The 23,104-nt window shown below is 28.0% G+C and overlaps 1 protein-coding gene and 1 non-coding gene across 2 annotated transcripts; one reads left to right on the forward strand and one right to left on the reverse strand.

Annotated features, from left to right (window-relative positions):
• The first annotated feature begins 12,613 nt into the window (after positions 1-12,613).
• Positions 12,614-21,981, forward strand: LOC105360485 (CD63 antigen). Its single transcript, XM_011497391.1, has 5 exons — positions 12,614-12,902; positions 17,431-17,619; positions 17,996-18,166; positions 19,731-19,964; positions 21,849-21,981. The coding sequence occupies exons 1-5, from the start codon at positions 12,825-12,827 to the stop codon at positions 21,933-21,935; spliced, it is 759 nt and encodes a 252-aa protein (XP_011495693.1). The 5' UTR covers positions 12,614-12,824; the 3' UTR covers positions 21,936-21,981.
• Positions 16,070-16,151, reverse strand: TRNAS-UGA (transfer RNA serine (anticodon UGA)). The gene has a single exon. It is a non-coding gene; the product is annotated as a tRNA-Ser (tRNA).
• Positions 21,982-23,104: the final 1,123 nt, after the last annotated feature.

Below are 23,104 nucleotides of genomic sequence, written 5' to 3' on the forward strand. Positions count from 1 at the left end.
ATAACGGCACAATAACGAATCCAATAACCTTTCATAGACAAGGCAAATTTGACATTCGTAATGTAGATAAAAATCTATTTAAACAATTTCCATCGTGACATAACACATATTTTCGTCGCGAGTTTCTTCATCGTGACTTAGGTGCACCATATCTCTCATTCGCTCCTGCTATGTCGTTCTAAGCTCGATCGAATTCTCGTATTAAAGCTATGCATGTATCTACCCTCCTGCGAGCTTGCACACCTATAAAAATGGATTTAATACAGCTGAAGTATTATGGCCCTTACGTACACACACGTGTATATTGATCGATGCTGCCCGCAGCGAGGGGTAATGATATTATATACACGCATGGCTAATTTTTATACGTCTCCTCTGAGGGACACCTGCATGCAATTTGTCGCTCTATTGCTGCTCTACTGCTCGCTTAACTTCAAGTCAATGTCAAATCTTAATTGTCATATATATCTTCATTGCTTGCGCGAACACTCTCCAAGGGGTTCGAAGTCGACAAACAAACCGGATAATACATACCTGCACCCTATACGGCCAATCATTAATTTACTCGTTCCCTCGTGCTGAGGCACGCGCGCGCGCACGTATAATACTCAGACAATGCGGTTGTGCGATCGAATACATATATTATGGAGTGAAAATGTCGTTATTCAATGCTGTATGATCATTGCCTCACAAATACAATTAAAAGCAAAAAAAAATTTTTTTTCTCATACTTGATATTTTTCTATTTTATCTCCCTGTTAATTCGATGTAATTACGACTTACGCGCGTTCACTTATTAATTTGGAGAATTAAATATTTGAAATATCTCATTTATTTATATTAATATACCTTACAATGTATATGATTAGCTGCCTTATATTGCCATGAATTACTCTGATTTTTTTATATTTTCATATACGAGAATTATTAAATATCAACTATTTATTGACATATTATTAATGTGAAAATTCATTTTTTTTCTTTTCTTTCTTTCTTTCTTTCTTTCTTTCTTTCTTTCTTTTTTTTTTTTTTTTTTTTTTTTTTTTTTTGTATTATTTTCCATTACCAGAGATTTGCCAACTAGAATTGATGTTTAATAGTTAAAAATATTAAATTACTGCAGAAAACTATGTAGTACGTATTTTGATTTGGTATTGTAGAGATTCTAGTTTTATCACCATTATTATATGATACATTGAATAATGAATTATAAAACGACAAATAGAAATATTGTTTTAAACTTATGCTTTGTCACTTTGTCTTTCAATTGATACAAACATTGTTGCTTCTACTTTGGACAACTAATTTCTTTAATTACAAAATTCATTAGATAAGTGCAATTACATAAGTATATTTCGTGCAAATAAATAATATATTTAGAATGAATAAACTAATGAATTAATGTCAATAAAATGATTGATAGCAACATACATAATCGTACAATAAATAAAAAAAAAAAGCTCTCGCAAAATAATTTCGAATTGAATTTAATTCATAAATAAATCTACATTTCAGCAATGAATTTTATTTAAAAACTTTAACGTTATTAAATGTCTTAAATGAGACGATCAACTCTATGGAATATCGTATAATAAAAATTTCAAATAATAAATGCATACAATTCAGTATGAATAAATAACTTAATGACACTATTACTAATAAATGCGTATTTACTCAATTAGAAATTTATTTTATTTTAAATATTAGATTAATAGATTTATACTTAACTCATAAATTGAGTGCACTAAAGATGCATTAAAAATGTACACTCATCCATGATAATAAGTTACTAAGAGAAGCTTATTGTAAAAAAAAGGTAGCATAAAATATTCTATATATATATATATATATATAGCGTGAAATAGCATAATAGTACATACAATCGTGGCCAAAATAAAATGAAAAATTAATTTCCAAATGTACATATCATGTTAATAAAATCGTTAAGCTTTAGCAAAAAATTTTTCTCACGCACAAAGAAATAGATAAATCTTTAAAATCTTAATATATCTCGCTTTACAATGTGGCTGTTATATCGAAAGAAATTAAATATATAAAAGTTTCCAATCAATCAAAATTTTCAAAAGAATATTAGAAATCATGACAAATAAAAAGTTGGAACAAACGAACGTTTCAAATAATGTGAAACTAGTTTTTGTCAATAAAAGTATAAAGAGACAAAAATAATGCATTGTTTAATGAGAAATTAAATTTAAAATAATAAAGATGATAATGACACAAGTATAGGTTTAAGCAATAAATTATAAATAAATAAAAGTTATTTTTAATTAATTTGGCTTTGAAATATAATTTGATATGACATTATATGTATTTCAAAATCTCGTATGGAATATTTTTAAAATGTATTACCATTATTTAGAAAATCATAAGGATTTAAATTTCAAAAATTAATCAAACGACAGTTTGATAATTAATTTGAAAATAATTGCAATAGTACAATGTATTAAATCAATAGAAAGTGTATAGAAATATTAAAGCAATTATGTATTTTCAGTTATTGCATGATATGTGTTTAAATTTATGAAATAATTTTCATTCTGTTTAATATATTTAAACAAAATATATAAAGAATAAGAAATATAGAATATTTAAAATTTTTTAAAAATATTTACATGAAAATACAATAAAAATCTGTATATATTGAAAACTATGTAAAATTATTTTTATATGAACAAATTAAATAATGGAAAAATTGAGGTATAAGATTTGTTGACTATATTTATGATTGTTTAATATAAGCATTAGAATAGCATAAATATCAAGATATCCGTAGAGATTTAATGCTAATTTCTTCAACTATAAATTCCAGAAATAAAATAAAGTTCGTAGTTGAAAAAGTACAACTACGAAAATAGTTTATACTGTGATGATTAAAAAATTTTTCATGAGTACAATCATTTTCAAAATTATCAATAAAGATTAAAGATTAAAACGTAAAAAATAAATCGAATTAATAGATACATCATAATACTTCATTTTATTTCCCCTAAACATATCTAAAGAATTTTTGGCATTTCATTGAAAAAAGTAGTTTTATTTGTAGTTTAATCAAGCTTTGGAGGCCATAAAATTTATATCGATATAACTATGCGGGTGATATAAAATTCAAATTTTTTTTATTTAAAAATATTTTTTTACAGAAGTATTATTATTATTATCTCTAATATTTATTGATAATGATGTTTATTTTTTATCTATCGATAACAATTTCATAATAATAACTTATTACATCGTACCTTCTTTAATTTATAATATTCAATATTCCTTGATACCATATATTATTATGTGAATAATAATTTCTAAATTTTTTTTTCTCCGCTTTTATGTGCGTTTACTATTTTATTTATTATATACTATTAATTATACTGAGTATTGTTTTTATTTTTTGCTCTAAATTTTTTACTTTTATGATAATTTTGTAGCATAAGTTTTGTATATTATAACATTCCCTATTCAATATAATAGTAATTCTCTCGGGATAACTAATATTTTTATTCTGCTAATTACATACAAAAATGATTTTCATTATAATACTATAATTACATTTAATATTAATTACATTATACAGATTATAACATACATTATTTGATTTCTATGTTGCTTTGTTTACTTTTCACTTCTTATACTTACTTAGATTACTCTTATTTTAACTGTTAGCTTTGTAGTAAATCATAAAAACTTGTTTATCCAATATAAATACAGTGTAAATAAACAGTAACTCAATTTAATATTTTTGATTAGAAAATAATCCATCTTTCTAAAATTTGAATAAATTGTATTAATTATCTCTTATACTTTAATACATTGATATAACACAGCTATAGTATATAATAGGTTTAATTTAATTAATTATAAAGTATTTCTTCTTTGCCAGTATTATTAACAAATTATTTCATAATTACTCTCATAATTATTTAATTATTTGATCTTAATTCTCTATCCTAATTTTTTACAAAAAAAAAAAAAAAAAAAAAAAAAAAAAAAAAAAAAAAAGAATTACATAAATTCTCGTATAGTCATATTCTTTAATATGTTGCTGTTCAATTATGTAGATAGAATATTAAATTAAGAATGTGTTAATTAATAAATAATTTAATATGTTAATGTTAACTGCCAGTATTAGTGTGTATAAAAAAATACCAGATATTCAAATTCATATCATCAGAGTTTGATTTTATCGAGAAATTTATTTTGTTATTAATGTTAATGCAAAACAATGTAAGAAAACCATTTGTAAAGAAAATAATTAAGAAATTTAATTTAAAAATGTTGTTCATTTACGAAACGAATTCAAATATTTTATTTAAACAATAAAAAATCAGAAATCAAATCCAAATATTCAAAATAACATACCAAAACATGAAAAACAACATATTGACGTATAAATGAATGTGAAATAAAATATCTCATTTATATTATCACAAATAAATCATATTTAAAGAAATATTTTTTATTTGATTTTACAAACAATATATGGATTGATAGATATAGAAAATTTAATTGGTTCAAATCGGTTATTGTAGAGATTTAAAAAATTATTGAGACATATTTTCTCTTTAAATAATAAATTTGTTATAGAATGTGGCTTATATTTTTCCGTTATAATGTTTAATTTTTATAGTTCAGTTACGTCATTTCAATTTTTAGTCAGTTATTAAAGCATTAAATTTATTTATCATGAACTCAGCTAGTATCGATTTAATTATTTTAGTTCAAATACATACGATTGGCTATCTTGTTATTTACCGTCTACATAAATAAAATATTCCTTTGTAAAGTCATCATAATTATCACTTAATAATACTTCAATTCATTTGTAATAAAAAATCTTTATATTACTAAAGTAATATCTCAATTCTTTTCGTACCATCAGTGTAGGTATACAGCAATTGAAATCTGAATTTCATTAAGAACGTCCAATTTACCAAAAGATTTAATTCTTAAAGTTTAATAAATAATTTGATAAGCTTTGTGAGAATCATTATATTATTATTTTTTGTTTTGTTGACAGAATGTTCAGCATATGACTTTTGTAATGGTTTTTACAACATAGTTATAAACACGTTTAAAATATAAAAATATTTATGATATGTAGAAAAAGATGCATATAATATAGTTAAAATAAAATATAATTATATAAAATATTATATAAATAGTATTATTTTAAAGATAAATGTAATAGTAAAATTAATGATAAAAGTCAAAGTATCCTCTTCCAATTTTGTTATTACCAATATATTGAATATTTAAAATTCAATCCGATAAACATACTTTACTATTGTTCATAATTATATTGTGACTTTTATGCATAACCTATATCGTAATTATATATTATAGAAAAATCGTAAGATCTATTTTAATAATAATTACATATGCCAATTTGATTCTTCATTATATGCGAATTATTATTGAGAACTTATTTTCTTCATTAAAAAAAAAAAAAGGCGTCAATATTATATGTTTTGTAATATCAGTATCGTTATATGTATATTTTATGTTTAAATTTGTTAATACAAAAAATGGTTCTTTGAAATCATAGTTACTATATTTTAATTTTTTATAGTATTAACTAAATATTTTATAAAGTTGAAATCCATTAATTCATCAAACATATTCTAATAGGAGTTTTTTAAATATTTGCTTATTAAACTTCATTAAAAAATTTAACTTTACTTTTACTTTTGTAAAATAATATTTGCTACGAAAATATGTGTTCGACAAATATAGCAATGAATTTGTTTTTGAAATGGAGTAAAAAATGGAAAATGATTGAAAATTTGTTAGTAGTGCCATCTAGACGAGGGATTTGGTAGTTCAGTGAAGAAAGTCTGGAGAAAATAATTTACACCGTTTTTACTCATATAAGATAAAGATTTATATTTTTTATAATATATATATATATATTCAATATATTATCCTCTCAATATATTATCATTATATATACATATATATATGTATATACATATACGTAATATATTGAATTTTAGCCTTTAAATAGAACTATAAATATATTAATTAATTTGTTCACTTGCAGAACCGAATAGAGTTTAATATGAGTGCATTTAATTAATTTATATTTTTTTGTATAAGAATAATTTGATACAATTTAAATAAATCAAACAATTTGAGAAAATATTTTATAGATTTTTTATATCAACGCTTTACAAAACAAATAGAGATTTTGATAGTTTTATTATTTTCATAATAATAATTTTTATGCATTTCTGTTTTTATACGTATAAATATATAATTATTATAATAAATGTTAAAATTTTTATTTTAATAAAGTTTGGAATCAAAATTGAATAGAAATAAGAGCAGAATCCTTTAAAAAGTCATCATCGATGAAGTCATATCAATGAAGTTCTCGCACTTCTCACAAATTACCAAAGTAAATTAAAATTAATATTTATATTTATATTTAATATATTAAAATACGATTGAATATAATTGTAATCTTGTTCAAGCACGATATATTAACAAATATATATATATATATATATATATATATATATATTTTTAATATGTTATAGATATTTGAAATTCGATTAAATTTTTAAAAACGCGTTTGTACTATTTTTTTTCCTTATTACGAAAATGTGAAAATTCAATATTCAAAGTCTTACTAAAATATTGAGTACATTTATAACTTTTATCTCTAAATAATTTGTTGGTGCAATGTGCGATACGAGTAATTGGAACTATAATTCTTAAAATACTAAGTATATAAAAATTAAAAAATTTTTATATATATTTTTTTCTTTTATATTCTAATTATATATAAGAATTGTGGGGAATTCCGGTTGAGATACGATAACAAATATACGCAGAGTTAAAATAATTATGAAGGAAATAAAGATCCAGATGCTATTATAACTAAGCTGAAAATAACGAATTTTTGTTTTAAATTATTAAAGTACGGCTATGAAAATGTCATAATACATAGTATTAAAATATCTTAATAAAAATATTCCATAAGAGAAATGACAAAGACGGAGTGTAAAGTTGATATAAATCTTAAAGATGAAATTTAATTTATTTAAGAAATTAAATTGATTTGCTAAATAATAAGCAAATAACTGACATGTCAAATTAATATTATAATTATGACGAATATGGCTAAGTAGCGGGCTGTTTTACAATAAAAATTTCGTCTAATTTTTATTTATGAAACATTAGAAATGCAAATATTACATGAAATTTTTATAATACAAAATGTTTGTCGTGAGTATTCCATAAATTTATCATATCGATTAACATATTCAGATAAAACTTCATCGTATATTAAGTCAGCATATTAACTCAGAACAGTTGTTAAATAAGTAAATAGCAGATGTAGCGTATATAGAATAGTTTTACGTGAACAATTGTTTACTTATTCAAATTTAATATCACGTATTTCTAAATTCGTGTAAAATTAGATTTTTTGTTTAACAATTTCATCCAATGGCTGACTTATTTTTCTCCATTCTTTTATAATCTAGCAATACAGTCTTATAGAGTAAGATATTAATTTGCGTTTGCTTTCTTAAAAGAAAATTCAAATATTTTTTTAAAAAGTACTAATTTTCATTAAATTCAATCGTTCCAATTTATTATTATTATTATTATTATTATTATTATTATTATTGTTGTTGTTGTTGTTGTTGTTATCGTTGTTATCGTTATCATTATCATTATTATTATCATTATCATTATTGTTGTTGTTGTTGTTATTATTATTATTATTATTGTTATTATTATTATTATTATTATTATTATTATTATTATTTGTGTAACGTACTCCAATTTTGAATGTAAAGATTTATATATGGGGCTGGATTTTTTTACAGAATTTTCCTTCCGCTTTTCTGAATCTTTCAACTTTATTGATGGAATTTAAACATAATTTTCCCAAGAAAGTTTTCAAAAGGAATTCATAATACAACGAACGTACAGCAGTTATTCTTTAATAGAACTGATATCCAATAAGACTAAGCAATGTATACTTGAAATGTATTGCATTTTTTTTTTTTTTTTTTTTTTTTTTTTTTTAATATCTAATTTAAATGTAATATTGTTAAATAATAGTATTTAAAAAAATTTCCGCCATTAAATTTGCATTAAATTTAATGTTTATATATACGTATAATAACTCGATATACATTTATATTTACGTAGAATAGAAATAAGTCAATATTAATGATAAATTAATAGATTTTCAATAAATATCAATAATTATATATAATTATTGTCAATACAATTGATTTTTGGTGCTTGCAAATAAAAAAGGCTTGATTATTAAAGTATTTATCGATTAAAATGAAAAAAAGAGGTTATTTTCAGCAGTTGGGTCGCATTTGTGTTTTTCTAGTAACTCGAGCCCCCAGCGCCGTAAATCAATTTTCCAGGAACTATTATGTTTTCAGTATACCATACTTTTGTAATTAACTATTGTAACTTTAGTCGGTGTGTACTTCTTTTAATATGGAAAATCTAAGAATTTTATGTGTAGAATTTAGTTTGTATCGAATTTTCGGCAAACATTTGCTCTTAAAGACCAGTTAAAGCATTGCCTTCAACATATTATATTATCCGTTAACAATTCGTCAAATATATTATATTGTACAGTCCCAATTCGTTCAATTAATTATTAAATTATCTATAGTAACTAAATGTTAATCTCAGTTATTAAATGGACATAATATTGCCAATTCTAAAATGTAAATTCGACCTTATTTGTTGATGATTTTTATAAAAAATTAGTAAAGCCAGCGATGAAAATTTTTCCTCATACCACGTGAAACTATAGAAATGCAGGTTGCACATCCATTCGTAATAAGGAATGTTTTGAAAAATTGTGATTAATGATTCTGATATTTGATCAATGTTAATTAAATATAATTAATGTTTGACGCCAAGTAAGAATGTTTTCTTTAAATCTAATTTTAAATATGCAATGGTGTACATGTGCTTATGACATTTATTGTAATACGCATAGATACATGAAAAAATCTTAAAATTCCTTTTCTCAAATCCTACAATTGAATAAATATTGAATTAAATTATATGGAAAGTTAAAAATAAATGGAACAGTCATAAATCCGTTAATCCTCTTATTTATAAATACATATGTAATGTAGTTGGGCTCGTGACATGTATATTAAAACGAATCGGAATCCAAATTCTTCTGTTTCTCATTTAATATCTATCAAGTTTATATCACATACAATAATTTATATATCATAAATATCATATATCATAAGTAATTATTATATTATTTTTTTATGTATTTCTCACTCAACTTATCAGTGTTTTATTGCATAATCAAACAATTTTGAAACAATAGAACAAAGACAGTTAAAGTAATAAACTTTATATTTAAAATCAAATACATAATATCAGATAAGCTAATTTTATTAATAGGGTGCGTAAAATATATAACGAAATATCAAATGAACGACTGAGTAGAACGAAGAAAAATGTGAAATATTTATTATTCAGACGTAGAGAGAAATAGCGTACACACTTATTGAATCATAAAGTCGACACAAGGTCACGTAAAAAAGAAATAAGTTAACATTGTTCTTAAATTTTTAAGTAAACAATGTTTGATTATAGTAAAATTTATACAAATTACACTTCAAATGGAAGACTAATATATTAATAACAAAATGAAACAACTACGTATAGAGAATCAGTCATGCTCGAGGAATAAAAAATCATTAAATATTGATTTAAAAACTCAGGAGAAAAGAGTATTGGTATTTTTTACAAAACGGTAAAAATGCCAAGGAAGTGTGAAATATTAAAAAAAAAAAGCAAAGAATTATGAAACTATATTGTGTATAAAAATAAATTGGTTAGTTAAATATAAATATAAAAAATGTTGTTAATGAAAGTTGTAGTGACTAATCGAGAATGTTCTTACTGCAAGGGTGTAACATAGATTTTTTTTTCTCTGATTTTTTTTTTATTTATATTAGCTGGAAGATGTTGCAATTAAGAAAAGTGATGGAATATTTCGGAACTTAATTATGTGATTGAATAAATATATTAAATTGTACATAAGCGTTGGCGAGTGAAGTAGAAAGAAAAAAAAATAAATAAATAATGCATTCGAGCAAGAATGGGAAAATAGGACACAAAGGAAAAAATATATAGACGATAAAACGATGAGAATAAAAGTTGGAAGGAATCTGAAGAAAGATGGCAAATGAAGTCTTAAAAAGGTAGAAGCAATTGAGCAGGAGTGGAAAATTTTATTAAATAGAGAGAAAACGAAGGCAAATAATCAATGTAATGGTAAACGAAGAAATTGAATGGGAAAGGCAAATATAATTATTTCCTATATCGTATAGAAAATGTACTGCAGAAAAAAAAAATATATATAATATGAAGTAATAAAACGAGATTGGAGAGCTATCGTAAAGACAGTTTAAAAAATTAGTGAAATTGTTAAATGAAAAGCAAAAAAAAAAAAAAAAAAAAAAAAGAAAGAAAAACTGCACTTGTTAAGCTAATTTAAGGCGGCGGGAGGTAAAGTAGAGGAGAGAAAATACTCGAGACTATAAAATAAAATTTAATGAATGTAAAAATTAAAAACTTGGTAAATGATCGATTGAGTGATGATAAAGTTATATAGAAAAGTGTAAAGAGCCATAATTCATCGGGAGTTTAAAGTTATACAAGAAACGAGAAGAGATAACACGACTGTGAGGAACTTTAAAATATAACATAAGAATAAAATGCGACGCCATTAAAATTTGAAATTTACATTATACAAATTCTCAAAAAAATAACTATTTTAAGAATATAATGCACAGGTTTGCATCAGACTTAACGTAATATGGATACATTTTTTATTTATTGTTTTTTTTTGTTTTTTTTTTTTTTTTGGTAAACAAACGTGTACAAATTTCATATGTTTATTATTAATCAATATCAATTGAAAAACAAACGCATTTATTTCCAATTGCACTTATTATAAACGATAACAACATCATCCGCTTAAAAAACAATTTAAAGTGATAATCTATCGTGTGCGGTGGTGCTTTATTGACTATAATCATGTTTTCGAGAAGTAAACATCCGCCGTATCGAGCTATTCTGACGAACAAAATTTTTCGAATTTCACTGATAGACGACGCATTTTATCGCAATTTCTCGCTAATACTCCAAGCCATGAATAATCGAACTAATTAAAGCTTTAACGAGCAGTGAAACGACCTTCGTGTTCTCCTCTACTCATTTATTAAGCAGCGTGTACTCGAATATTGCAATAATGCCGAAAAAAAAAAAAAAAAAAAAAAAAAAAAAAAAAAAAAAAGAGAACTATCCCCGTTCCCAAGGACTATTCGTTAAAACCATTGGACAACCATCATCATACAATTAATACCAACTAGAAACTTTATCTATCTATCGATAACGTCGTGCATAACGAAACTTACCCTCTATAGACTATTTTGAAATTCACGGTGCGCAATATTATAAAAATTGTATGTATTGCCATTACCCTAAGATAAATGGCATTTCGAACGAGCGCTTTCTCCTACGCAGCTTTGTTCTAAAAAATTAGGCAAGTCGATAACGGGGAACGATAGACGATACCCTACCACTCAATTAACATGGCCTAATAATACTACTAATAATAATAATCATCGTCGTCGTCGTCGTCGTCGTCGTCGTCGTAGTAATTATAATAATTATAACAATAATAATGTAAGGCTCGAAGGTTGTTCCGTATCGGTAAGGGTACGCCGAGATTATTACTTTTTATTTAATAAAAAATAGCGAATAGAGGGACTGACTGTCGACTAATTTGATCGAATGAATATTTGCTTGGCACCGATTGAATACACCAACGCGCCTTGTGAGAGAACCTCGAGAGGAAAGATATTGGAAGGGCTTGTTGCACAACCTGGCACCGCGGGACGTCGCGAGTCTCTTCGCTAAGTCTCGGGAAACGCGCGTCGATGCCCTTTCCTATTGGTCCTATCCAAGGAGAACCGGCTTCGCCGCGCGACTGCCGAGCGGCCGACAAAGTAATGGTCATCGTCGGGTTCGCGATCGCGGAATGATCGGAAGCCAGCGGTTGGCGAAAAGAGAACGACAAGCCATAGTAACGTGAGACCCGGCGGTCTGTTATGGGCAAAGGGGTGGAGGAATGAGGGAGGGGGGCCAGAAGGAAGAGGAGGGACAACAGTGACGATGACGATGACGATGACGATGACGATGATGATGACGATGATGATGACGATGAGGATGACGACGACGACGACGACGACGACGACGACGACGACGACGACGACGACGACGACAATGAGGACCGGGAAGACGACCGCCGGCCCTTCTCCTCCTTATTCCCCCGTGCGTTCCCCGGTTACGATCGGCTAGGTGGCGGTGGGGACGGAGGCACGGTGACCGAGACATATCGGTTGACATATCGCGACAAGTGCTACGGTGAAACGCTGCTGCTGCTGTTGTTGTTGCTACTGCTGCTGCTGCTGTTGCTGCTGCTGCTGCTGCTGCTGCTGTCGCCGCTGTTGCTGCTGCTGCTACTATTACACTACTACTACTACTACTACTACTACTACTACTGTTGCTGTTGCTACTTTCGGCCTCTTATCGGCGGGGAGCGAAGCCGCGCAGTTGAGAAACGCTTGTGGCCGCGGACGAACGTTCCCTCGCCTCTCGTGAATCGTCGAAATCCGTGTCCGTGTGGTTGCGTTAAGGCGCGCGCCTTCATTTCTTTTTCTCTTAGACATCTTACTTTCTACGAGGACGTCGGTGCTGCTGGCGCCGATAAAATAACCGAGCGAGCCATGGTTGGTAACCTAAAATTGTCCACGAGCTCCCAGTGCATCAAGTACCTTATGTTTGTCTTTAATCTACTGTTCGTGGTAAGTTTAACACTCGTCCTGTGACAGTTTCGCTACGTCGTCGCTCCAGATTATAAAAGTGTTTTAACACACGAGCGATTCCTCTCGCAATTGCCCTCACTTACTTTTAATCGAGAATCGCTGCAGGAGAGTGACGCTATCGTGCGCGCGCGCGCACACGCGCCCGTTTAATGCACCGCTATTTATTGCTCGCGATAATTAATTTGTAGATGATAAATAGAAGCTTTGAACTTGTGCATGCGGCTGTTCAAGTACGTGGCTTCTAAATCACTCGGTGATTGTGCTTCGATGGAGCTCGCTGTAATTTACTATGATATTTACTGGGTGTGAGTAAACACGACGACGGCCGCCTGGTCATGGCGTGTTGTATGGATTTAATTGTGATTGTCGCAAGCACCATACGCTCGTACGTGCGATGCGTGGCGATTCGATTAGATTGTACTCGTAGGTGTTTGGTTTTTATAGTTGGGGTTAGAGCCGAGGTGGTGAAGGTGAGGAATGGGCGTGAGAGAGAGAGAGAGAGAGAGAGAGAGAGAGAGAGAGCGAGAGAATGAGGGGGGGGGCAGATGATTATGGCAAATGTCGTGTACACTCGATTGGATATCGTAATTAATAACGTAGCGACGATTTGGGGGGGGGGGGGATTATTCGTTAGGCTAACAAACACTTGGTAAAGAAAGAAATTTAACGGCGTGCAAGTCAAAGTGCTCATCGTTTGGATATTCAGAGGAAAACACGAGACCGGTTTACGGCGTTACTTTTGTCCTAAATACGCAATATATTTTTATCAAACTGCGTAGAGCATGAAATGTCGTCTAATGAACTATGGAAACGATTTATTATGATATGTCTGATACATAATTTATAATGATATAATGTAAGGGGGCATGCTTGCGGAATCGTCGTAAAATCCATTATTTAAGGTTTCCGCGTGAAAGTTAAAACGTTATTGTTAATGTAATTGTTGTGTGGAATTTCGTTCGTGTTTACGCGGAGATTCGAAAGACTCGGACACGATTGTTAATTTATCATTTTCCTTTTATTGATAATACCTGATCCAAGTTAAAAGCGTATCTAATACTTTAAGAAGTTCCCAGAATTTACGAATTTCTCTTTAAAATTGATATCGTATTTATTTTGTGATTAATGAACCGCTAGTACGATAAGTATGAGTCATAGGGCTAATTTACGAATCTCGTACTGATAAAGGATAAGGCCGTGAGCATTGAATTAAAAACTTGTACGAATGTAAATCGAAGTAAAGTTATTTTCTATTTTAACGAGGAAAAGTGAATTTCCTCGACTCTGAGGAATTAATGTGTGAGGAGTTTGTTGAAATGATTTTTTTTTTTTTTTTTTTTTTTTTTTTTTTTTTTTGATGAATGCTGTAAATAGAAAGAAGAAAAGCAAATAATAAATACTTGGCGAGAAGTATTTATCTTATGAAAAGGAAATAAGGCTTTATTTGATAATACATTAATTACTCTATTTAGATTTGTAAATTTGAATCATACCGACCTAAATTACTACGTATGATAAACGTAACCGCAATCTTCGGTTAAGATCATACGTATAATAAAAACTAATACGTTGCTAGAAAATATATCAATAGTGTCAACAAACCATTCTTCCTTATTTATTGAGGGCTCAAATTATTTAATTAGTAAATAATTGCCCGGCTAATTCATCAGTCCGTTAAATAATCATATACTTATACAATATGTGGTGATATGTGGTCGTGCACCAACATAATCGTCATCATGATCATTATCATCGTTTTCATTAATATAATAATCTAATTATATATGAATTTTCTACATGAGGGACAATCAAGGTAGACAAATATTGTCCTATACTGTGATAGAGATTTTTACAATTTTATGATAAAAGTCAGATTAACTAATATTAACTGCGCATGTGTACTAATAATTAAATTAGCAACATTTATTATAGAAAATATAGATTTTTAAATGTACTTTTACAGCAATTGTTAGATAAGGAAAGTTGCTTAATTAAATAATAAGACATATTAATAATTCCATTTTATTTGGTAAATTAATTCTTTTCTCAAGGATTTATTATCTTACATAGGATTACGTGTTTTTTTTTTCTTTCTTTTTGGGCTATAATACGATAAAGAATTTCACGATGAGTGCATAAGAAAATGAAACGAAAGTAACAAAATTGCAAAAGAGCAATTACTTCTCATTGGGTAGTATTGAATAAAAATATCGTATTTGGCAGCTTCGAGCTTACTTTTAAAACCTTTTATTATTATTATTTTTATCTCCATTGCAATTATTCTCATATTTCATTATTTAGATCGATTGAAATAAGAAAGAAAACCTTGCCTTTCCTCTTTTATCTTAATCTTTTTTATTATTTTATTGCTTATATTTTGTTCTTGAGACATATAATCCATATACTCTCTGCAACATTTCTATTAATAAAAGAAAAGTTAATTATAAATTCGAAATGATTTATAAAGCTAACGACTGTTACGTGTAATATAATTTATTATATTGTGTATTAATAAATATAAATAGCTCATCTCTTAATTATATGAATCGTTTATTAAAAACGACTTTAATTATTTGTTTATATATAATATATTTATTCTGATTAAATTAAATATGGAAATGCATTATTATAATAATGTGTATATCGTGCGCATTATCTCTCTCAATCCAGTAAAAGTAGCAGGAGCAGCAATTAATAAATAGGATTTTAATCGCCCTTCTCTCTCTCTCCTCCCCGCCGCCACTCGCGCCTTCTCCCATCAAAAGCATAAACGACATACTAACGCACACACAAGCATGTAAAAAGTTTACGTTCACGGTGTAGTAAAAGTAAGTAACTTCTTTCATCGATAAATACTTATATTATTTTCATCTAATTATTAGAAATATTATAATATAATTAGTCTTTTGTATTCCCCCTACCCTTCCCTATCCTTCCCTATCCTTCCCTATCCTTCCCTATCCTTCCCTATCCTTCCCTACCCCTATTCCAAATACTATTTTTACTGTTGCCATAAGATCGGCGTGAGTTGGCGGAGTTGGGCAAATGGGGTGGGCGGGAGTTTGGGGGGTGCGACGACGATTAAAACACGAGGATGAACTTTTTAATGCGACGATAAGTTACAATCGAGATTTAAAAAAAATTCTCGCTGCGGACAGGATTCGAACCTGTGCGGGTAGAACCCAATGGATTTCAAGTCCATCTCCTTAACCGCTCGGACACCGCAGCCGTTGATGTGAATTGTCGTTTTAACTATTAATTACCAGTCGATCAACTCGTCGTCTCTTTCGCATTCTTTTTTCTAAACAAATCGTAGTTTATTTAATCATAATTAATTGATTAATTTGCATTTTATAATCGCCGCTATTCATTTGTAATGGAATGGGCAATTTGCAAGAATTGATTCGCGTGTCGATGTGAAAGTATAACGGGCGTATTTTTAAAATCGTCACTTCCATTAATATTCCATATAAAAATATTAATTTAACATACGACGTTAATCGTTATCAATAATTTCATACTGAGTAGGGAATTACTTTATCGGCAGATATTCGTCAGCATTTAGCGCTTTAGTCTGTCTTTTGTATAATCGTAATGCGTGGGAAAGTCCAAAGGTAATTCTAGCTGAATCGCATCGATTTATAAATGTAGCGTTGTTTAGTAAATATTTGTAAAATTAAATATTAAATGTATTTTGATCGTATGTCAAGAAGAGTTTTCTAATACCTTACACTATTAACAAATATTTCATTCCTTTCATTCCGTCCTTCTTGCCTTTTTATCATGAACGCTAAACACAATAAAATTACGTTCAATGTATTCTACTTTATTTCATTCGTATCAATGCTAAATTGCATTTAAATATAAAGGCTTTTGGAGGGAAATAGAAGCAGAGCAAACGAAGCCTAGTGAGCGAAGCACAGTGGGTCATTTCTACTAGAATCAGTCAATGTAATTAGATTACCAGTGAAGACTTATATTGAAGAGTTGTTCTATAAAAAATTTTAATACATAAAATAGGGTGTCGGCTAATTGGAACTGCTCCTGTTAAGTAGACAATTATAAAGTTTGTAAGAAACTTTGATTTAGTTAAATTTAAGAAGATTTTTAATTTAATGAATAATTTATTGAAATGCCTTCGGCTTACGTAAAACGTCGTTTTCGCTATTTTATAGACGATAACGAACCTTTATTATATCCTTTATAAATAAATAAATAAATTCTAAACATACATTCAGTACGAAAACTTTTTTTTTTATAAAAAATTGATAAAAATATGAATGCGCGCACGTCACATCGAATAAAATATTTTAAATATTTTAACGAATAAAAATACACACCGCCATTGTATTAAAAATAATTTGATATAAATTTGATAAATAATGTTGTATTTATTCCAAATACAAGGCATTGTTTTTCATGTAATACTTAATATTATAAAATAACGACACGATCGACTATAAAGACCGATGTATAATAATTTCATTAACATTATTATTTTTTTCAGATTACTGGAATTATTTTATTGTCAATTGGATCGGTAATACACAGTGTCTATTATAATTATCATCATTTTCTGGATGACAGATTTTTCTCCGTACCATCACTCTTAATAGCGGTTGGATCTATTATTTTTTTTATCGCCTTTTTCGGATGTTGCGGGGCTGTGAGGGAAAATTATTGTATGATTGTTACGGTAAATAATCATATTAATTATTACAAATTCATGGCATTATATGATAAAACATAAGCATTTACTTAGCGATACTTTTTCTTACTTACGATGCTCGAAGTCTTAAATGAAATTATTGTAACGATAACGTAATGATACATTCGAATAATTGAAATGCAAACTCAACGATTTTCTAAGGAATATATCATTTACTTGCACATAACTAATATTTGCATGAAAAATTATTATTACAAAATTAAATTATATGCTAATTCATCGTTCGTAAGTGCAAAGAGTCAATGTTATTCAATGTAAAGAAATCCAAACACCTTATTATTTTCCACCTTATATCGTAGTTAAAACCATTATGAAGTTAATATTTACATATTTATTATTGCAGTTTGCAACCCTGATGGTCCTAGTGTTTATTTTAGAATTATCTGCTGGTATATCCGGTTATGTTTTGAGAAATACCGCATCGGAAAATATTCAAGAAAAAATGCTCGAGACTATGAAAAATTATAACAAGAGCGTGGATATAACTGAAGTCTGGAATAAGCTACAAAAAGACGTAAGAATCTTTTTCTTTATGTGTCTATTAGCAACAAAAAAAAAAAAAAACAGCGAATATATATAGGAAAATTTGATTATATAGCTGATAATTATAGAGATTAAACTTAAAAATATACTAGCATATTGTTTTATAAATCAAATAAGACATTAGTTGAGACATGTTTAGAGCCTCTTCTTGTAAAACCGATGCCATTGTTATTTATAAAAATATCATATTATATTACTTATTTTTCAACAAAGATTATTAATTTTGTAAACTTTTTATGCTAAAACAAACAAAAAAAAAAAAAAAAACAGAAAAAAACACAGAATCCTCAAAACTTTTACTTACTGGTGGTATATACTACCGAATGTACACTAAAGTAAATTATCCTTTCTTTTTATAAAATCGTAATTTTTCTACGAATGATCTGCAAAATTTTTCGATATTCAATAATACACAAAAATGTAAAACGGTATTTCGGAAAAATTATTCTATAACATGTTCAAGATAATAATTACTATGTTTTTAAAAGCTTCGGCAGACAATTAATTACCAAATTTATTTTAAATATTAATCAAGATATATATGGAATTTCCAAGTTAATTATCAATATTTTATCATTAACAATCAATATGCGCATCTTCAAAGTCTAATCTAATTTTCAGTCCAAATTCCTAAGTACGAATACTAAATGAATGGTAAAAGAGTATCTTAATTTTTACTATTAAACAAAATTGCATGAAAATGACTAAGTGTCGACTACAAATTAAAGCTTGGCTTTGTACATTATGTCAATACCATAAAATGTTTTAATATTTTGTATCGAAAGCACGAATTTCAAATTTCGAAAATATTTTTGATTCTTGATATTTTAAGAAACAATCGATTCCTTCGTTATATAGTTTCTCTAAACATATATTTATCATTTGAAATCTATCTTCACTTATACCAATAAGCAATAATTGATAATCAATAATTGGATATTTGGTGACGACAATGTAAAAATAAAAATAAACTATTTAACGTGAATTCTTAAACATTGTGTAGTAAACATAAGATAAGAATTGATAGGTCGTGACTTTGGGATTTTTAACAAAAATTCATATTAACCGTTTGTGTTTATAAAAAGTGAATATTCTCTCATAAAATTTGTGATTCAGCTCTTGTTTTATGATTATTATGTTTATTTATTTATTTATTTATTATTTATTTTCTGAGATCCCAACATTGTAATTAAAAAATAAAAAAATACATATAAATATTTACAGAGCAAAATAATCGATTATTTTTTAAGCACTTTTGAAAAAGTTTCCTACAATAATCACATCCGCTTGGCGTATAATTATTATACTTTTATCGAGCAAAGAGTTTCTAAAAAAATCTAAAAGAAATTAAGAAATATCGTTCGTAGCATCGGTCATTCAATGTACAATTTGACATGCCACAATACCACAATTCACTGTCTAAATAATATTAAAAAAAAAAAAAAAAAAACAAACGCCGAGGGAACATCGCCATAGCAAACCATCCACATCGTCTTCACGAATAAAACGAATGGCAATTTGTTTCATGTCGACAGTTTGAATGCTGCGGGACGAATAACCCCACGGAGTGGACGCGGCTCTTGGGAAACGACACCCTGCCTACCTCGTGCTGCCCGACGCAAAACCTCAAAGACCTCGGCACCATTTCAACCTGCCACATCAACTCCACCAATGTCTACAAAGTCGGCTGTCTACCGGCTCTCGAGTCATTCGTCAAGGCGCACGCGGTGCAACTCGGTGGCGCTGGCCTTGGCATCGCCTTCGTCCAGGTCGTACTCTACTCGTCAATACTCGAAGCATTATTGAGTAACCGGCGAAAGTCAGGATGCCTTTCCTCTTATCCCTCTTCCTCTGACATTCCGCAAATCCGGCTGTTCTTGAGCTTTCGTATGTCTTTGTAATGGTGACATTGTACGAGATACCGAATGCTGCTGATACATCGGCTGCGACAAGACGAGAATTAATTACGCCCTGGTGTAGACTATAATGTCACGAGAGTACGCGTGCTGCTTCATTTGGCCTTTCTTAAATGCTTGCAACGACACGGGACTTTTACTTCCGAATGAACAAAAGTGAAATCTATCGATCGGTCATCCGTAAACATTGTGCCTCGGTGTTTTTTTTCTTCTTTTTCTTCTGTTTTCGTTCTTCTTGTTTTAATGACACGTATGTCAGAGGAAAATAAAATGCCCAACGTGAATATATCGTTTAGCAATTAATTAATAGAATGTCGAGTAGATGTTGGTACGGATACGTAAATATAATATTTATAGAGCATTGGTTTAGCTACATTATAATACCCTTTCAGACAGTACAATTATTGACTGACATTTTTTGAAAAATATCGCGGAGATAAACGAAGAAGAAAAAAATCGTTGAATAAATATGAGATTATTTTATGATGACAGTTTATTAACGATACCGAATTTTTGTTAACAAAATTGTTTTTAATCAATTGTATGAAAAGAATTTACTTCTTATATGTTTAATTCTTACCTTTCCAAGTAAATACATTCTTATCTCTTTATTTTCTGTGGACGGTCGTAAAAGAAACTTTGGCATGTAAACATTTAAAAGTTTTAAACAATCAAATGAATTTAATATGAATTTTTCCTCGATAAAATCTGTCGCATTAATATTATTCAGTCATTTGTCTGCGTTCTGGACATTATATATAAACTTTTATTTTAGTTTTCAGTTACAACTTACCAACAAAGATATTAAGAGTATAAGCAAAAAATTAAAAATACTTTTGATTCTTCGTTCATATTTTTGTCTCTCTGTGCGTGCGCGCGCGCGTGTGTGTGTGTGTGGACACTGGACATTAATAAATCGCAAGTACAATCGATATATACATTCAAATAATCGTATAAGTTATTAATATATTTAATAACACAATTTTTACAACCGCTTTAAGTTTCAATTAGTTTCTTTATTTTATATTTCTATATACTTTGAGTAAATCTTTGTTTAATATATAATTGACGTATTTTAATAGGATATACTTTATCTTTTATCAATAGAAATATCTCTATTTTCAATATTTAAGCATTCCTTTATCTTTTAAAGAAATCTTTAATGCGTCAACTTTTATCAGAAGACGTTAATACATGATCACTCCATAAGAATTATAATCGATTGATTAGTTATTAAAAGATTAACAAAATTTATTTATCTATTTTCTTTTTAATGCATTCATAAATATATCTTTGATGCTTTATAAACTTATAGTTTAAATTAGTTTAATTTTTACAAAATACAAAAAAACCGAACGTAAAGTTAAAATAAACATAATTTTTAAATAAATTAAAATATTTTACCCAGCACCTTTTATCAAGAATGTTTATGATTTTATAATTAAGTATGGAGTATTGCGGAATATTATCATCTCTTTAATTCACATTAATACACATATGATTTTTTCCCCGTGATTTACTCTACTTTATCATTAGAGAGCTGCTTATTACTGATATCGTCCTACATTATAATAATAATAAGAATAAATCATTCGCTAAACCATTGTCAAATATTACGATGTAAGATTTTCAAACTTTTATATAGATCATTCATAGTACTATAAATGCTTTTCGATTACTAAAAATAATCCATTATTGCGGACATACTGTATTAATTGTAATTTTTTTTCCTTTCAGGCCACGGGCATCTGGTTTTCTGTGTTTCTCGCAAAGTCCATCAAAAGAAGCTATGAAAATATCCATAGCCTCGATTCTCAAAAATAAAGAACATTTCGCTCATTAGATTAAATAAATATTGCCAGTGTTCGAGGAGTAGAAATTATATCATTTTTTTTTTTTTTTTTTTTTTTTTTTTTTTTTTTTTTTTCCCTCCAATCAAATAAAAAAAGGAAACAAAAAATTAAGAAAAAACATAACTTTATCGAAGCTTTACATTGTTTTAGGCGACTTTTATATCATAAATTGACGCATAAATGATTGAGATACACATTCACAATTTCATATTTTAATGATAATAACATTATTTTATTTGTTTCGTTTATAAAATGGGAATGACACTTTTCTTAATATTAATGCGAAATTGTTGACAAAACAAGATTAAATTTTCAAAAATTCTATGTACTAATAATAGGTTAGTTAATAGATTATCATATACAATTGACCGAGCCAATATTCATTATATATTTCGTGTAATTCATATTTAATGTTATATTAGAAATTTTTGTGATAATGGACAAGCATATTTCACAAATCCGAATACCTATAAGTCAACTGCTTTTCTCAGTTAACATTGTAGTACTACTTGCGATCGTAAAATGACGTGTAACAATTGTACTTAACTTGCGTAATATTATGTAAACAAAGATATCGTGTATATTTTACCTTTGCATTTAAGTTTATTAAGTTAATGTTGCATAAAGTTATAGCTATATGCATTCACTTGACCTTCAAAATATATTTACCACAAGCTGGTAAGCAATTTTTAAATATCAACTCATAAAAATGTATATAAATACACATGTGTCTCGTTTTTTTTTTTTGTTTTTATTATTATTATTATTATTTTTTTTATTTTTTTTTTAACGAATTGTTTGAAAAATATTTATCAAATAAAGATAAACTATAATATTTCGATTGCATTGTTACTTTGCAGGTCTTCGTTAATTGTTCATTCTTCAGCTTCTTTTTTTATACCCATAAAATTCTACTCTTCTCCATATTACGAGTAGTTGATATCTCAATTTGTAATGAGAATTATTTTATTGTAAGCGATGCGCAAAAATACTGAAATAAAAATAAAATTAAAAAATATATACTTAATGCATTTACTTTTTTACTACGATTTAATATTCACGATTACATTGTTTCATATAGCGTTTCGGTGTGTGCACGCGGGCGTGGGCGCGCGCGCATGATGAGGTGGGGGCAGTGTG

The sequence above is a fragment of the Ceratosolen solmsi genome, unplaced genomic scaffold (assembly GCF_000503995.2).
Source record: "Ceratosolen solmsi marchali unplaced genomic scaffold, CerSol_1.0 scaffold47, whole genome shotgun sequence".
In the NCBI taxonomy this organism is placed as follows: domain Eukaryota; kingdom Metazoa; phylum Arthropoda; class Insecta; order Hymenoptera; family Agaonidae; genus Ceratosolen; species Ceratosolen solmsi.

What these genes read in the sequence shown, in the direction of transcription:
- LOC105360485 (XM_011497391.1), top strand. Translation starts at nt 12,825, where the DNA reads ATGGTTGGTAACCTAAAATTGTCCACGAGCTCCCAGTGCATCAAGTAC. An exon ending in GGAATAAGCTACAAAAAGAC is followed by an intron (nt 18,167 to 19,730) that starts GTAAGAATCTTT and finishes TCATGTCGACAG; the next exon opens with TTTGAATGCTGCGGGACGAA. An exon ending in TTGGCATCGCCTTCGTCCAG is followed by an intron (nt 19,965 to 21,848) that starts GTCGTACTCTAC and finishes TTTTCCTTTCAG; the next exon opens with GCCACGGGCATCTGGTTTTC.